General features: G+C 49.4%; 2 protein-coding genes across 7 annotated transcripts in view; one reads left to right on the top strand and one right to left on the bottom strand.

Moving 5' to 3' along the window:
• Nucleotides 1-4,103, top strand: part of LOC144146904 (beta-1,3-glucosyltransferase-like) — a 43,109-nt gene extending 39,006 nt beyond the window's left edge. For both annotated transcript variants that reach the window (XM_077678865.1, XM_077678864.1), the window contains exons 9-12: nt 124-334; nt 1,187-1,309; nt 1,787-1,931; nt 2,649-4,103. In XM_077678865.1, the coding sequence (XP_077534991.1) occupies nt 124-334; nt 1,187-1,309; nt 1,787-1,931; nt 2,649-2,798 (629 nt within the window). In that variant the 3' untranslated portion in view covers nt 2,799-4,103. The remainder of the gene's footprint in view (nt 1-123; nt 335-1,186; nt 1,310-1,786; nt 1,932-2,648) is intronic.
• Nucleotides 4,104-4,229: 126 nt separating this feature from the next.
• The window catches only part of LOC144146902 (uncharacterized), a 90,449-nt gene continuing 77,363 nt past the window's right edge, over nt 4,230-17,315 (bottom strand). For all 5 annotated transcript variants that reach the window (XM_077678859.1, XM_077678862.1, XM_077678861.1 and 2 more), the window contains exons 3-8: nt 16,169-16,442; nt 12,544-12,686; nt 10,387-10,567; nt 9,803-9,950; nt 7,801-7,868; nt 4,230-5,985 (exon numbers count right to left, since the gene is read on the bottom strand). In XM_077678859.1, the coding sequence (XP_077534985.1) occupies nt 5,783-5,985; nt 7,801-7,868; nt 9,803-9,950; nt 10,387-10,567; nt 12,544-12,686; nt 16,169-16,442 (1,017 nt within the window). In that variant the 3' untranslated portion in view covers nt 4,230-5,782. The remainder of the gene's footprint in view (nt 5,986-7,800; nt 7,869-9,802; nt 9,951-10,386; nt 10,568-12,543; nt 12,687-16,168; nt 16,443-17,315) is intronic.

Here is a 17,315-nt window from a genome sequence, read left to right as displayed (position 1 = left end):
TCTAAAAAAAAAGTGTCTATGTTGCTAAAGTGGCAAACATGCGGAAACCGACCATTTCCAGATATCTCTTGTAAGCGAGTGTCTCTTGTTATGAAATTTGACTACTGTGCCGTCCCTGTGCAGTGCCAGTAATCAAAGCCACGTGGGCCGGTGCCAGCAGCCGGGTGCTGTTCTTCAGCGACGTGGAGGACACCCGCATTCCGACCTTGTCTGTGGGCGTGGCCAATGTGGAGCGGGGACACTGCGCCAAGACATGGGCCATCCTCAGGCACATCCTCTCCCAAGGCCTGCTGGGCTCCTGGTTGCTCATTGCCGACGACGACACGCTCCTCAGGCATGCTATTGCTCTTTGCAGCGAGGCTGGCCTCCTCTGTTTCGATGAAGTTGCATTGCCTTGCTTGTTCCTTCCCTGATGTTCGCCACGTCAGCACATTTTTTGAAGCACGATTGAATAGGCGCTACCTTTATCTGACATTGTCCTGCCTTATCTTGGACATTAAAATTTCTTTATTACAGTTAATTTATCTCTGCAAGCGTGGAGTCGTTTGACGTGCATGGTGTATAATTGTACTCCGTCCTGCCTGAATTTCGTGTCGTTTGGTTATATAGTGTTCTTGTGGTTCATTGTAAGGGCTCTGGCTTACCCTTTTTGCTGTTATTGGTAAAGCCTGGGTGCCACAGACGTGACCCTTTGTCACCAGTTGTTGGCCAATTCGATTTCTTCTGCAGATCAGCCCTGGGGTGTTTAGAGCGCAATTAGATAGGGTGTTTAGGGGTCATCACGATAGTACAAAAGACAACGGGACACGCAACCAACTGCACCAAGCAGTTGCATACCACATCCTGTCAATCTCAGTTCCTTTGCACTGTTTCCAAGCAAAACAAAAAAAAATTTTTTTCTTTTTTTGTGGCCTGTGTCAGTGCTTCCAGGCTCCAACACATCGAACATTGGAATGCCACAGCTGGCTGCTTATGCACGACTGTTCAGAATGCTTGTTTATTTTGCTTATCTTGTATTACCTCCCCTGCAGAGATGGAGGTAAAGTAAGATAGAGAAAGCAGAAAAAAATGTTTTGCATTTTATCCTCAACTCCTTGGACAGTTTCTTACTGATCAGCTGAAACTGCCAGTCATGAACCTCTCATACATGTATGATTTTACTTATCTAATAATTTTACTCTGGCAGCATCCCCCGCCTTTTGGATCTGCTGAGCTGTTTTGACCCACAAGACGACGTTGCGCTTGGCGAGCGCTACGGATTTGGGGTGGCCTCTGAACAAGGCTACGACTACCTCACTGGAGGCTCAGGGTAAGCCGGCATTTCTCCGTTTCCACCCGAGGATAAAGTCTTGCCAAAAAAGGACGACCTTTTAATCTGGATAAAACTACCCAATCTGTAACCGATGGTAGCAGTATTTTACTGGACGATGTCGATGTATTTACAAACATCGGAACTATATGTCGATCGCATAACATAAAGCAACAAGCTAAGAGCAGGATCTAGTGTCCTGTTGTTTATAACTGGCACCTAGTCATGCACAGCAAACAATGCGTCATCTTGCCTGCTTGCAAAATCTCTTCTGTCATGCGCAGCTTGGCCAGTTAGTTTATATTTAATGCATTTTTCAATAAAAATTTTAGCTGAGTCAGCACTCGTGCTGTTGCTTCTTTTTTCGTCCATCGTTCGTCGGTGCGCGCTGTTAGTAGCCACGAACCCACACCAACTCGCCCAGTTGTCCATTCTATCGCATTGATTCAGCGGCGCTTGCATTCTTGGATCACGCAGGATGGTGTTCAGCCGCAAAGTCGTAGAGAAGATTCTGAACTCCGGGTGCTCGTGTCCAACGGAGGACTCGCCTGACGACATGATCCTTGGCGTTTGCCTCCAGAGGCTTGGCATACCTGTAACGCACTCTCCGCTCTTCCACCAGGTACGTAGGTTTACAGAGTGCGTATGCAACACACTGCACTGCATCAGTCTGAGAGCTGAAACCATCCCAATTGTATTTATCGTGCACTGGCGGCAAGTGAAGACATTTGTGTACTTGCGGTAGTCAAGTGGCGGATGCGGCAGATTGGATTTCACATCCAAGCTTAAAGTTGCTGGGTTATCAACACACCTGCCATCCACGATTACACACCCCTCTACCAATATTGGGAGGGGACGGCCGATGCATTGTCAATGCAGTGGACACCAACGTGGAGGATGTTGGCAACGTCACTGGCTGAGGAGAAAGAGGAGGCATGTCCTCTCTCTGCCCCTCCAAATACTTGCACAGCCCAGCGTCATTTGTGCAGGTTGAGCAAACAATCACGTAGTGTTCCTTAGAGCACATTGAGTAACTCCACTTCACCCAACACCACTTCTAATAGCATATGCATTAAGGCGCAATGCAAACACATGATGCGCAGCGGAGGAGGGATCAGGTTTCGCCTGCATGTGAATGCCGCTTCATGAACATGCGGAGGACTACAGAGCTTGGCTGGGTCTGCACATTCTACTGAACTGAAAGCAAAGGAACGCAGTACTATTTCATTGAATCGTGTACCATGCCGCTCACACAATAACCTCCTGGCACGAAATTGGGATTCCCGGGAGCCTGCCATAGCACTGTCCACCCTATACCTTGTTTGACCTCTCATTGCAGGCACGACCAGAAGACTACAGCCGGGAGCTGCTCTCCCACCAGAGGCCCATCTCCTTCCACAAGTTCTGGATGACCAACCCTGTGGCCAACTACGACAGGTGGCTAGCAGACAGCCCCAGCAGCAACTCCAGCAGGCACCAAGAACTATGACCGTCCCGCTGGATGTGTAGTGCCCGTATACTATTGCTTCAAGAGCAGCTGGCAGCCAAGCTGAATGGCTTGAACAACTGCTCCAACAGGTTCTAGGGTCCAATCGCTCTGCCTTTTGCAGAAGTTTAACCCAGGGGTGGTTGGAAGATGGCAGCTTTACATGTCGCACATTACCAATTGGTGATATCGCCGTGGCTTCAAGTAGTAGTCTATGGTGTGATCGTATAAAGCAGCTAAATTTGAACATGGGATTGCTTGTTCTTAAATGGTCGATTCAATGCACTGAAACGTCACAGAAGTGTGAAACTGCTCTCGAAGGTGCCAGCTCGAAGGTGCCATGGAGGCAGAGGTTTCCATGAGAAAGCAAGGCATATAGCATTGTGCCAAAAAATACTGTGCACTCGGGAATCGTTAATTTGCCAAATAAAGGCAGATGATTTCCTTACGCAATTTCTGCCGCGTGATAATAAAACTCGCATGAGCAAAGTATGGCCCTAGACTCAACATGGGGATGGCACTACGAGCACATTAACGGGAAAACCATCAGTGCTGTCGGATTCCAATCCTTCTACAAAAGACCCAAGGAGTCCGCCATACATGCATGCCTTGATCAGCTAGTCTACCAAACAGGAATCTGAAAAGTCGAATTGAAACTCAAACATGTCACTTGGCCATGTTTTCAAGAAAAATTAGTGCAACTCCATTTAAAGAAGAACAGTAGCAATAATAAGAGTGGCAATGCTGGCTCTAAGTGTACACGAAGGAAGAGTAAGGCACGAAAAAAATGTGCTTGTTGTAACAAATTAATGCATGTTTCTATATTAAAAAAGTACAGAGAGGCTTGTTTATGTGCTACATGCACCATAGGCTGCTAGCAATGCTATGATATAGGTGCAAACCCTTCAGTAGTAGTAGTTTGTGGAGTTTTTTTTCATTGTTATTAAATAATAAATGCCGTGGCCCAGGCCACTGCCTCAGCTGCCACAAATGTCCTCTCCCTCACCCAACACAAAGTCGCTACTCTCCAAAGGCTAGATTCGTACCTCCACTGTACCCTGCTCAACCAAACATACCGTACTCAATGGAACGTGTTTTGTATACCGCCCATCACTGTACACCCTGTACCACCTGGTATTGGGGTGCCCAGCCATCAGTCTTTACACTTATCCGCGCCCTACCAGTGGAGTCTAGCTGTTCAGCTCGGACCTTGAGGAGCAACAAGTCATTGCCAGAGCCTGGGCAGACAGCCAGGACCAGGGCATACCCCATAGGGCTCCTGCCCCTCCCATCGCAACCAAATGCAATTCAAAAAAATGTTCCCTCCTCCATAGTCACGGAGGTTAGTTACTTCGGTTGTTCAGTCGCCAACAGCCAAACGACAGAGCCCCCTTCCCAAGCAGGTGGAGGAAATGAGACAGAAGTGCGGCGCAGTGTAACGAGAAAAACAACTCTTTATTTATCACCCAACTCTTTTAAATAACTGCACTCTGTCAAAGCAGGCTCGTCTGAATCACTTACCACAGCACTTTGCGGAAAACAAACTGGCACGTGGGCCAACGATAGGTGTGTGTACACGTATACGGGACAAGGCCAGGCAGGGGCGAGGAAGAGGGGGGCACACACACACGCACAAACTATGTACAGGCAACAATGTGACTGATCCCACAGAACTTCCCTGGAAGAAGAAAAAGCAAGCAGCCGGCCCCACTGAGGTCGTGGCATTAAAAACTGCACAATCTGGCGCCGACTAAAGCAGACACTACATGCTATCTGGTCGTCCCCCGGTGCGCTCCCAGACCCCCCCACCCCGGGATGGCGTAGTTCCCACCGCGGCAATATTTACACTGAACGAAAATGGTATGCATAATCGGAGAAACGGGGGCCACCACCCCTGCCACCCGTGTGCGCTGCTGCCTGGGCCGCCACCCAGAGTTGCAAAGTGAAGAAGGGCTCACAAACAGAGGGAGGAGGACAAGAACTGTGGCCACCCATACCTATAGCACACAGGGCACCAAGCCCACTCTACAAGGCAGGCTCCAAAAGAAACGAGAACAGAGGAGGAACCCAGACTTCGGGGGAAGAAGGCCAGGTATGCAATGAGCATTTCCCCCCACCCCTCACCCGAGAGAAGCCAGGGGGCGATGTGCGTAGGAAGATGGGAACAATACAGCCCCCCACATTTCAAACAAGAGGAGCAAAAAAACAAGGGTTGTCGGGTGGGGGCAGGAAGGAGTCGATGGCCCGCCCCCCACTGCCAGGGACCGACGCGAGAACATGCACAGAGGTCAGAGCCCAGAGTTCCCCCGGGAGGGCAACAGAAACCTGGCAGCCAGGGGCCACAAAAACTGACTGCTGCCACTCTCCGACCCTGGCTGCAGCAGGGGCACCACGGATGGCCTGTTGCCGTCGTAGGACCACAGCCCGTGACAAGACGGCGGCCCGTGGCTCCTTGGCCGTCCCAGTGAAGAAGGGTGCCTGGTTGGTCTCCAGGGAGCCCAACAATTCGTTGTGCCCCGCAACCCGGCTGCGGGGTTCTCGGAACCCATCTGGCCAGGGGTGCAGAGCCGGAAGGAGTGGCGGCTGCGTTGATCGCCCGGAACGCGCCGCTGTGCATTCAGTGGCTGCAGTGGCAGGCACGGCATCCCGACGGGGCAATCGTGCGAGGGGTTCCCCTCGGATGATGCTGTGCCCCGTTGTTCAGTTGCAAGGAAAAACCCACTGTTCCGGACCGAGCTGCCCACCCGGCAGCACACTGCGTCGTGCGGCGAATGTGACACTGTAGCGAATGAACGACGATGACTGGCGGTGGAGGGGCGGGCGGCGACGGCTTCGACAGGCGCAGTGAGCGGCACCGCATCAAGCGTCACCGGTCCGTTGTTCCCCATGTCGCCGCTGGCTAGCCGGTACGGCCGGGGGGCGCGAGCGGCGGAGACCCACGGTGCACCCTGGTGCTGGGAGGCCAGGTTCCCCCGGCGAATGTGCGGTCAGAGGGGGTGTTCGAGCCAGCGGGCGACACCCCGGTTGACCAGCTCCTGGTTGATGAACACGCTGGACACCCCCTGGATGCGGTAGAGGTACACCAGCGGGATGCCGTTGTCGGCGTAGCCCACGATCAGCGCCTGCAGGATCTGGCCCTGGGCCAGGTCCTCGAACGTGGCGCACGCCTCGGCTGACCACACGTTGTCGTCTGCACGGGGGAGGAGACAAGCACTCAGCATGCGTGTGGCAAGACGTGCCACGGGAACGGCTGTGGCCAGCCACGGGCATTTGTCACGCTAGCAGCTGATCTACCAAGCTGAGAGCGCTATGAACTATCGTGATAAATTGGAATACGAACAACGGCACGCGTGGTTTTCAGTACATGATACGCTCCCTGGCGACGGGCCGTGCATGCACAGCAGGCATAAGGTTGGGAAAGCCCTCTTCTCGTAACTTGTGCTTACCGCGCAGGTGCAGCCCTTGCATAGAATGCAGACCATATGCTAAAAACCACGTGCACCGTCGCTCGTATTACAATTTATCACGATAGTACATCAAGGCGAGCAGGGCACAGCATTTTGGGTGACATTTTCACAAAGTGCAGGTGCTTTTCTCTCACTCCGCCAAATTTTAAGTTTGGAGAATGCATACTAGGGCTGTAAGATCAATTAAATACAATAACGTTGGTATTCCGAGTCTTTCCTCCACTCAAGGAGAGCCTTGAAATCAATTTCCCCATGCGTAAGCACTGCCGGAGTCCTCTCTGCCAATGAAGGGAGCAAATGGAGTGGAGGAGGGACTCGGAATACGGCCCTAAGCCCACGTTCCTCGAAAGAACATTTTCATTATTATTATTTGCACCACAAGTTTGAAAATTCGGACAGTGATAATACCCTCCTGCACATTTCAGACATGCTCTTAGTTTTTGTGGCTGTAATAGTTCTTCAGTTATGTCGTACACAGCACGAAATTGCAGTGCTTTTGGGTACTTCTCGGTACTTTGGTATGTCTAGTCCTACACTTTCCGGGTGTTGAAATCACGCTTTTTCAGGCTGGCCACTAGGTGACAATGCGAAGAAAGCTTCATAAAACAGTCCATCAGTACTACTTGTGGCGGCGCGTAGCCATTGGATTGGACCAACATTTTTTATTAATTTATCGCGCAAATTTCAACCGAATTTCTCTATAAAAGTAAGTGTTTAGTCCAATAATGAAAATGAAACATACCAAAAAGAGATTAAAAAAAAACTTTGGCTTTGACACTCAGTAATTCAGTGAGGTTTTGATGCTAAAACGGCACTGTTCTCCAACTCTCAATACTGGCTTTGTGAATTGGATTAAAGTGCACTTTCATCTTAATTTCCCACCACAAATGATTATTTTTGCGCATTGGTTCCACAGAAAACCAGCACAAAAAAGCAAAAATAAGGAACTCTACTGGTGACCTAATTCCACCCGTCCCAATTGTGGTGCTGGTAAAAAGCAGCTATGTTAGGGTCGGAGAGAAGGCTTTGATCAAAATCAAAACAACTTGGTCCATGTCGAAGTGTTGGCTGGTTTGCAGCATAATCGCCATGCTCTGCTAGAGCATAATCAACACCTGCTGACTTCACGCCAGGCCCACATACCACACTATTGCCAAAAGAAATAGAGAGATGAGCACTGCCACAATCCCACCCATCTTTGCACGGAAGGTTTCACACCACCTTTGGTCACTGCTGTGCTTTGCACAGCCTATGCAACTAGGCATCGCTGTCGTGCACAGCATAGTTGTTGCCATGTCGACAGCTAAACGAAATTGTGATCAGTTTGAAGCGCTGATAGTGCGAGGGAAAAACATAAGCGCCACTTTCAATGATCACTGCGTGAGTGCGATCATCATGCAAGTAAATACAGCAGGCATTTTCACACTTATTTTGAATAGACATAACTGATGGCAGTCTTGTGCTCAGACTGGGTTTCCACCTAAAAATGGGTCCCTCGTGTAGAGGCTCCAGGCAAGAAGGCGACAAGGCTCGCTTACCCTCAGCTGGCTGCACGTTGGCAAGGTAGCACTCAGATGCCTGGAACGGCAGCAGCATGAAGTCGCTCCTGCGAGACAAGGCAGAGTGCACACCGGCTATTAGCAGTGCACGGGCAGGGAGGACCGTGCAGGAATCCGTGTGCTAGTCCCCAAGATACAGAAAAGCAGGTGAACCACCAAAGACTACTTTCAGTAGTCTTTGGTGGTTCAGTAGGTGTACATGTAGTGTACATGTACACCTGTACATGTACATGCGTACATGTGTACATGTAACATTCAGTAGGTGTATATGTACCTAATAAGTTTGTACTGCCTTGTTCACCCGTTTTCTTTTACCCGCTAGAAATTGTGTAACTGGTCGTAACACAATGTAACACCACCACTCCTGCTTAGGCCCATTCGTGGCCCGCAGTATTGTTTAAATAAATAAATAAATAAAATAAATACACATGCACACATATCCTGTAGATTAAAGACCTGGTTACTTCAGTTTAATCTGGATGAACGAAAAAGTTTAAATAGCGTATGCATGGCACGAATTTGTTATTTCTAGACCCGTTTGCTGATAGTCTTCAATGAAATAGCTTTATGAACAATGTGGCATGAACTTTAGCTCCTTGAAGCAAATTTTGAGGAGCACATTGCTGACAAAAAAAAAGTGAGAGCAACGAAATGGGCCACCCAATGCCATGGGTAATCAATGCAGCAAGCAGAATTAGCGAGATAAGTGCAGCAGAGCTTGGCCACCATGAAAACTTTTCTCAGTAGTTAATACTGAAAGCTTAGATTCTCCAACTGCACCTGTCTGCGATGCACACCAGTCAAGGTCATACGTTATCATGATGGCGACATCAACATTGTTACGCTGAGTTCATGGTGGCAGCCACACTAGTTCCATAGGGGGCCTCGTAGCACAGCGCAACTGCTGCACCTCCAAACAAACTGGGTGGCGACAGCACAGCAGCCGCCTTCGCAAAGGACCGCCCATGAAAGGACTATAATGAAAGCATTTGGCAGTATGCAGATTATGCAAGAGTGAATTGCATTTCTGTGGCAACTAAATACACGTGAACTTGGCTCAAGCTTTGGAGAAGCACTTATGGACCCCACTGCAGCAAGTAGCTGGCTGTACCCAGGTGGCCCCTGCAGTGATTCTTGGCTCTGCATTGCACGCATTTGCCCATTCAAACAGGTGATGTAAGCTGACTATAATATTGGTTTGATGAGACGAGGACTGAAAGACACCACTATTTGCGTCCTACAAATTAGGATGCAATCTTCCGTGCACCTCGTCCCACAGTGGTTTCCTGAAAAAAAAAAAGAAAAATCCCCCCACCTCCCCGAAGGGGATCGTGCGGAAATGCGAATGCATTGGGTGCACCGATGAGTGTGGTGCAAGTAATTATTATTAATGGCGTACTTAGTGAAGAGAGACGAGAGTGTGAGTCCTCCAACCGATGATGACGTTGAAGCAACTGCAGTGACGTCACCGCCAGCGGGAGGTGTAATGCTCAGCTTGCATTGTGTTACACTTCGTGCTTGCGGTATCGTTGGCGCGAGGGATTCGACTTCACCGACTTCCATCGCTATCAAGACGCCAGGCGCGCGCTCCACCACATTATATAGATTCTGAGCGCAGTGAGCGGAGAGAGGGTACGCGGAGAGAAGAGAGAGCCCGCCGAGCTCCGCGATGCGAGAGCGCCGCGGGCCCGCCGCGCCGAGACGACGACGACGAAGGCAGAACTACGAGGCGCGTGCTCACGTGCGCTCACGCTGGAGGAATGCAGGTGCACGCCGACGGAGCACGACAACCCCCGACTAAGAAATGCATTCGCATTTAAAACGTATCAATGAGGTTCTTGCTGTCACCTCATGTGGGATGGTATGACAGACATGCTGAGCAGGTACAGAGGAACAGCAGTGAACGACCCCGTCACAGTGGCTGAGGGCGCCACGTACGGCCCCTGCCAGCCCGAATGCCTGCCCCGACAGGGTGACCCACCTGATCTGTCGCAGGAGCGAGGTGGAGAGGGACATGTAGCCGCCGTAGTCGAGGAACTTAATGTCGCACTCCTCGTTCTCGTCCGAGGGGCCCACCACCAGGGCTCGGAACCAGCCGCCACACACGTGCGCCGCACAGATTATGCCCGCTGCAACACACACAGGGGGAGGAGAGCTCTACCTTCCACATTTACAACTACATAGGGAGGACACTAAAACTGTGGCCACTTTGTTCCCCAAAACAAGAACCAGCAAAGGATGGATTAACGTGCTGTGAATCCTGGCCACAACAGGGCTGATGTCAGCCTCCACAGCACAGCCTTTCCGATTCACAACACAAGGAACCTGTAATGAGAGCTTTATGGCAGGTAACTGCATTTTGGGAAAGTGTGCTACCACCATGTCCGGTGGGACCCTGCTAAGCTGTAGAAGAAATTGTGTACTGCATAAAGCATGCTGGGCTAGCTCAGTATTTCTCATCAGTAGGCCATGCCTCGCAAGCTGCACCCTCCACGAAACATTTTGGGGCCACAGCTGCCTACAACCACAAATGGAGACCACCGCCGCCTGGGGGCGACCTCTCACCTTCGACGGGGTGCGGCAGGGGCGGGGTGTCGAGGCCCTGGCCGTAGCAGGTGAGCATGCACTGGTCCAGGCGCGAGAGGGACGGGTAGGTGGGGTGCGTGGGCTGCTGCAGGAAGAAGTGGCCTGCCGTCACCAGGCTCGTCAGCACCACGTCGCACGTCACCCCGTCCGGCAGCCGCAGCTGTGACACAGGTAGGGGAATGATGATGCAGGGGACGAGAGAAGAGGGCCGAAAGGCGAGAGTGCCAGCACTGAAACCAAGCTCTGGGCACAATCAGCACTCAGTCGAACCTTGCCACAGTGGATTACCAATTCCCTGTCAGTCACTGGCACAAGTTTATGCGCAAAGGTTTCCTTCCCGACGAAGGACTGCTCTGGACAGTTCTGAACTTCCGAAGGGTAAAAATAGAAGTTCTACTTTGAGGCTTGTGGTGTCAGCTGGATATTACAGCTCTATTCAAGTCCACCTTCAGAAAAAGGGCTGCCACGTCCGCAATACCACAACCAAGGCTGGCAACTACTACTTTCTGTGGGCACTAGCTTTTACAGCATCAATGGGGGCAAACTGTGCAGAAGCAACCAGAAGCTCAAATTACATAGCACCGATTGTGGGGGCAGTGTTGTTTCGTGTGGGGAATTTGCCCTTTTAAGGGGGAATTTTCGTCTGCAATTCTGGCCAAAAGGGGAAAAAGAAAAGAATCCAATAGATGTGTTGGAATTTTAGGAGTCGTGAAGTAAAAAGGAAAAATAATGCCAGCAAATCGGACCTCGCATCAGTTATTTTGCCTTCCTCTAAAATGTTCCCTGAACACTTTGTCGAATTTAGAGTAATACTTTGTTAACTCGCATAACTCGAAAAATCGGCTAAGTCGAAATTTTCCGCGGCGCTGAACCATCTCCTATACGTCCCATGTATTTGTTGCACTTTATTTCGAAGTATTTTTGGGCCAAACTGCAGATATCTTGAAATCTTGATTGAGTGTGGAACGAAAATTTCACCGCCACGGACCGTTTCACAAAATTTCGCACAATGCTGCCACGCCCAGGTCCGTCGATTTTTTTCTCTCGTTTAGCCGCGCCTACCACGAAGCCGATGTTTTCTCCCAAAGAAGTGATAAAAGTGAAGTGAAGCTTGTGACAAAGCTTAGAGGCATATCAACTTCGTCAAGCAACCCTGTGGCACGTCACGCGACGGTAGAGACTTGCGCAGAGGTACAGTGTACTAGAAGATAGAAATGTGCCCTGCGGGGAAAAACCCAATGGAGAGAGCATGGGTCCCAGCCCGTGAACGTCTCTTATGTTTTTTCTCTCTTTCAAACCTTTATGAAAAGAAAGATTGGAAGCTACTGTTGAAGGCGTTTTTTTTTTTTGCAAAGAACTCGATACTTCATGGCAATTCAAGCAACTTTGCTTATCTCGAAACATTTCTCTGTTTTTACTACTTTGAGTAAACAAGGTATTACTACATGGTCAAATATCCGCCGTCATGTTCCCGCAAGCCACAGGCATTCCAAGACTGCTTTCACTCCAGTTCATAAAACAGGAGGGAGCATAGAGGAACAAATACTCTGTGAGGAAGAGAAGCGGTGGCGGCTGAAGGGCTGAAGCCTGTTCACATTTATTCGTATTCCAGCGCAATAAACAAAAAGGTATACAGGGTGCACCTTGGCCCGCGTGCTGTCAGCAAGAGATGGCGCCAACAGCCTTGGCACTGAGCTAAATTTACCTCAATTACCAAGGTCTCGTTCTTTTTCTTTAACGTAGAGCTTTGGCATGCAAAGTAAGCATGCTGTCTGCTGCAAAACCTGAAATGCATAGTCAAAGGCTGCTGAGCAGCAGATGCAATGGAATTTAGTTCGCACTGAAACTAATTCTCTGAACAGTGTCTGTCCGCGAGGCTACGTAAAGTAGACATAGCTGGCGGCGGCTAACCCCCAAAAACCGAACAGGAATCCACGTAAAGATCTATCAGCTGCAAAAAGAGCATGCAGAAAAATCTTCAGAGACTCATTGAAAAATCTGCGGGGAGAAATGCTAAAAATAGGGAATTTCCGAGCCTAGAAACGGGAATTTTCCTCCCCAGTACGAAACATCACTGTGTGGGAAGGGCCCAGTCTCCATCTACACTGCAAAACGCCAGGCTCGGGGCACACACACCTGCAGCGTCTCTGGCAGGGTGATGGTTCCCGGCAGGTGGGGCGGACCACCGTTCACCTGGGCCAGGGTCAGGGTGGGGAAGGCGTGCACGGGGAACTTCTTGCGGATCAGCTCCAGAGCCGTCCGGATGCCCTCCTGGGTGCCTGCACAACAGGGCACACACAGCACGGCCGTCACAGTCAGCTGGCCTGCTGTTGGCGCTCTGCTGACCCCCAAGGGACGCCACGTGGCCACCGAGGGGAACGGGAGTGGGAGCAACAAAAAGATGGAAAGGAGGGAGATGGGGAAGGGCATGCAACAACAGAACTGAAACAAGCAAGGAGAATCCACTCTGGCGCGACATACTAGAACAAGGGTGTGGGGAGCCTCCACCCACTCACTGCACTTCGCGCCAACAGCTGTGAAACGCACATGCGATTGGCTCGTGACACATTAGGTACGCATTGACATGCTCGCGCATATCTCTCACCCGCAGCCACTGTCCTATTTTTACCATTTTACTTTGTCACGGAGGTTTTCAACTGTTCTTTCCTAAAATGCACACGTGCAAACCTGCACGCTGTTTCAAGGCACTGGCATACGATAAAGTACTTGCACTCAGCCCTAAAGGGTACATACACAAGCTGCCAATCTATCAGAAACAACAATAAAAGGGGCAAGAGCCCCCGTTTGTTCTTTAGACAGTGTTAGTCGACCTAGTGGGGATGTTTATACTGAGCATAAAATAAGCACGAAGTCGACTTACCGCCTCCAAAAACGACAGAGACACCAAAAGTGGCCCAGCTTCCCTGTCTTATGGGAAGTCTTTACGGCAGTGTTTCAGCACTTCTTTGGCGACCAACAAGATAAACTATCAAAGCTGCAAACGGCTTTCCCCCTTCTGCTCCTCACCTCGTTTTACACATAATGCAGAACAAGAGACCCGAAAGATTTAGAAGGTGAGGGGTACCATCCTCACGTTTCCCACGCCAGGCTTTTTAGCAAAGTCCATTAATCCACTCCAGCAATTCATGCCTCCACAAATACGAATTGCAGCAAATCATCCGTAGTATTTAAAGAATAAATCTTTAATCAACGAACTACCAGCTAGGTTAGGTACCCTCAGTTCAGGCCAACACTACTACCAAAATTCGATTGTAGGGTTTAACGCGCCGACGCAACGCAGGCGATGAGGCGCGCCGCAGTGGAGGGCTCCGGATTAATTTTGACCACCTGGGGATCTTTAACGTGCGCCGAAATCTCGTACACACGGCGTTTTTGCTTTTCGCCTCCATCAGAAAAGCGGCCGCCGCGGCCGGGAATCAAACCCGCGACCTCGTGCTCAGCAGCGCAACGCCTTAGCCACTGAGCCACCGCGGTGGGTACTACTACCAAAATTCGGTATTTGTGATAACGTAATTTTGTCATGTAATTATGTCGTAATGCAGGATTATGGATTAATTCAAACCACCTGGGGTTCTTCAGTACACACTAGAATGTAAACACGGGTGTTCCCGTACTTCATCCCAGAAAAACACTCACAGGCTAGAAGTAAAGAAAAAATTCCCATGACCACATTTAATTCCTTCACCGCTACAACGCCGCAGCTAGTCTGTCATTTTCTAGCTTGACTGCCAAGCTTGCTATACTTCTGCCTTCTTTATAACTAGAAACCAGCCATTAAGAATCCCTTGCATGCAGGTTTTTCAGCGCCAACGCAAAGCAAGAACTACGTTGGGCCGCTTTGAGCGAACGATATCCTGCATGGGGTGAAGCAAGTGCCCGCAAGTGTGCAGTTTCATTTTTTTGTGCTGTTTGACTTTCCAGGCAAGAGACTATACTGCGTGCTTCAGGTTGTCAGACACTAATACCAGCAAAAAAAAAAAAAAAATGAAAAAGGAGAAATCTTCACTGCAATTTATAGCCTAGCCTGTGCTTGTCAGTTACTTTTGTGAACCACATTTAACAGTCGTGCAGTTCAAAGAAGTCATAAAATGCCCAGCCCCATTCTTAGCTCACTCGCCACGTTACTGCCATTGTGCATCCTATGCCTGCATAATGAATTGTGTGCAAAGTGCCTTTCAAACTATTGTTAATTTATAGCACACGCTGTTAAATTTTAGAGAATCACATTCTACATTCATATGTTTCTAGGAATGCGTCATCCCCATTCTTAGCTTGCTAACAATGTAGCCGCCTTTGTGCAGCCAAGTGCCTGCATAATTGTGTGCAGTTTTAGGAAACAGGCTTTTTAAATTATGGCGCCATCGCCTGACAAAAGAGGTTAACGGCCAGCGCAAACCACTTTCCATGTCTAAAAGTCAGAGCTGCAAACAACAAAAATGTTTTGGCTTTCGAAAAATGATGTGACAATGGTTTGACAGCTCGTTGGGTTAGCATACTTCAATGGGTTAAAACTCACTACCCACTCGAGGCAGTTGCAGCAGGCAGAAACAATACTACTACTAGCTGGCACTTGATGTTTTACTGGTTGATACTTCCAAGTCAAGTAATACTTTTTTCTGCCAGGTAATTTCTGGTGCACAGTGCCTCCAGAACCACAACACAGCAAACCCAACGGTCAAGTGGTATCAGTTTCCTTGGAGAACATGGTTTGTTCCAAGCCCGCTGCAGTTTTTAAAGCCCAAGTTAAGGCATCCTGTGACTGCCTGAAAAAGCCCCACCTGGTACAGTTGCAATTGATGCCCTTGCTCTATAACAGGAACTTGAGCTAGCTACTCAAACTTAGGATGGGGGAAAGCAAGTGCCAGAAACCAGGAGAAAAACAAAAGAGCACAAGTCCTGCTATTCTACACCACTCACATAAGGTTCCTTTCTTTTCATAATTCCACATTACTGTTTTCTTAAACGGGCCACGGAGACGAAATACAAGTTCGATTCACTCGCAATACTACCTTGTCACAATAACGACGACAGCAATTTTAGTGCGAACTTCGAAGAAGTAATTCAGATAACATTAAAGAAAACAGATGAGGCAGAGGTGACTCCCCAGCAACTTTTCAGCGATCTCTCTATGACATCACCAGATCTTGCTTGTACGTAGCAAGTCTTGTACACCTTGCTTGCCTACTTACTACTATGTGTGTTTTATTGGCGCAAAGGTGTCCGAGGCCAAAGAGTGCCAAGACAATGTTCAGTCTTTTTTTTTTTGTCCCGTCTGCTGTTAAAATGCGATGGCGATGAAAGCGATGTACTTGGTAAAAAACAGTGTATATATGGGTGTAAAGGGCCCTTACTCTAAATAGTGAAGATGATTAAGACAAGAGGTAACAAAGGCGGTGGTTAAGCGTAACAGTGCTGGGGGCATCATAATATGCCCCTAGCTAAAACCGCTGCCAAGAAGCATGGCTGGGCGATTGTAGCGGGGCCTCTAGTCGTGGTTGATCGTATTACTTGAATGCTAACGCGCAGCTCACTTACTGATAACTGTGCTTTTAGTGCTGGCCCCCATTACAACTCCTGCCCATATAGTGTCACTGCAGTGCAAAACCGAAAAGTTGTTCACTATTTCCAGCGTTCTTTTTTTTTCGGTTAAAAAAGCATCTTTCGTGGCTGGAATGGAGCTGCGAAAGTTACGAAAAGCCTAGCTCTTCCGAACTAAACAAAGCGGCAATTTTGCCCGTACCCTCGATGGAGCAGAGCTTGAGCTTGGAGGACATGGGGTGCTGGTGGACGTAGATGCGGGTGTTGGAGCGCGACTTGATGGCGGTCACGTTGCGGCCCCCCTGGCCGATGAAGCGGCCGCACAGCTCCCGGGGCAGCTCAAACTCATAGGTGCGCGGCAGCGCCAGCAGCTCCTCCCCCTCGGGGCAGGGGCCACCGGCCCCCCCGTTGCCGCCGGCCCCCTCGCTGCCCCCGTGCACAATGTCGCTGCCCCCCTTGCCGCTGTCGCTCGAGCCCTGCGCGCACAAGTCCACCACATCAACGGGCACGCATTCGCTATGCACCTCGAACAGGGCGGCAAGAGGGCCGAAATGTAACACCCAAGTAGGATTTGAAGGAATGATGGCACAGTTCGCATCTCCCCAAAAAGTACAAATTAATCACACGCTAGAGAGTTTACGAAAGCAATGCAAAAAGGCCTCCCCATAGTCCGCCAAAGCAGCAGTTTATGCATTTGCGCTTAATTTAAAATAATGTCCTTGCACTGAATTTAGTGTTGGGTAATACACACAATACGTATGTGCTTTTCTGTCTATTGATTCCCAACTGCACACACACCCCAATAGTGGGCCCTCAAGCAAGGAACAGACACCCCTGCTCTGCATTTTCTCATCAGCTTACGAGCTGCACAAATTGTGCAGGTAGGCACGAGCACACACACAAAGCCTCGACACGCAGGGATGCTTTCATCCTCAAAATGGCTTACGATCAAAACACATGGCCATGCAGCAAAGAATTCACTATGTTCTGTGGTGCCCTCAGCTGCACGACAAAGTCCCAATTTGACACCACAGTTCTCATTATACAATTTCTTTTTTGCCTTAGCATCAGTATGCAGCTCCCGGGCCCACGTCTCAGACAAAATTCAGGACATATTATATATATATATAAAAAACTCTTGCAGGGGTGTTAAAAAAACAAACAAACATGTGACACAGCAGATGCGTTGTGACAAAATTCATTGAACATATTTTAACATCCCCTCCTCCAAATTTAACTGCCATAAATAAAGTTGCAGCTACCACCTTGGCGAGGGATTGCATGTGTTGCAAAGACATCGAAACCTCTCAACTTTGAAAGCTTCCTATCGCCCAGAAAACAAAACACAT

The sequence above is a fragment of the Haemaphysalis longicornis genome, unplaced genomic scaffold, assembly GCF_048455015.1.
Source record: "Haemaphysalis longicornis isolate Haplotype H1 unplaced genomic scaffold, Haemaphysalis longicornis Haplotype H1 scaffold_7, whole genome shotgun sequence".
NCBI lineage: Eukaryota > Metazoa > Arthropoda > Arachnida > Ixodida > Ixodidae > Haemaphysalis > Haemaphysalis longicornis.
Note: the sequence above shows the minus strand (reverse complement) of the source record. Positions and strands in the feature narration are given on the sequence as shown.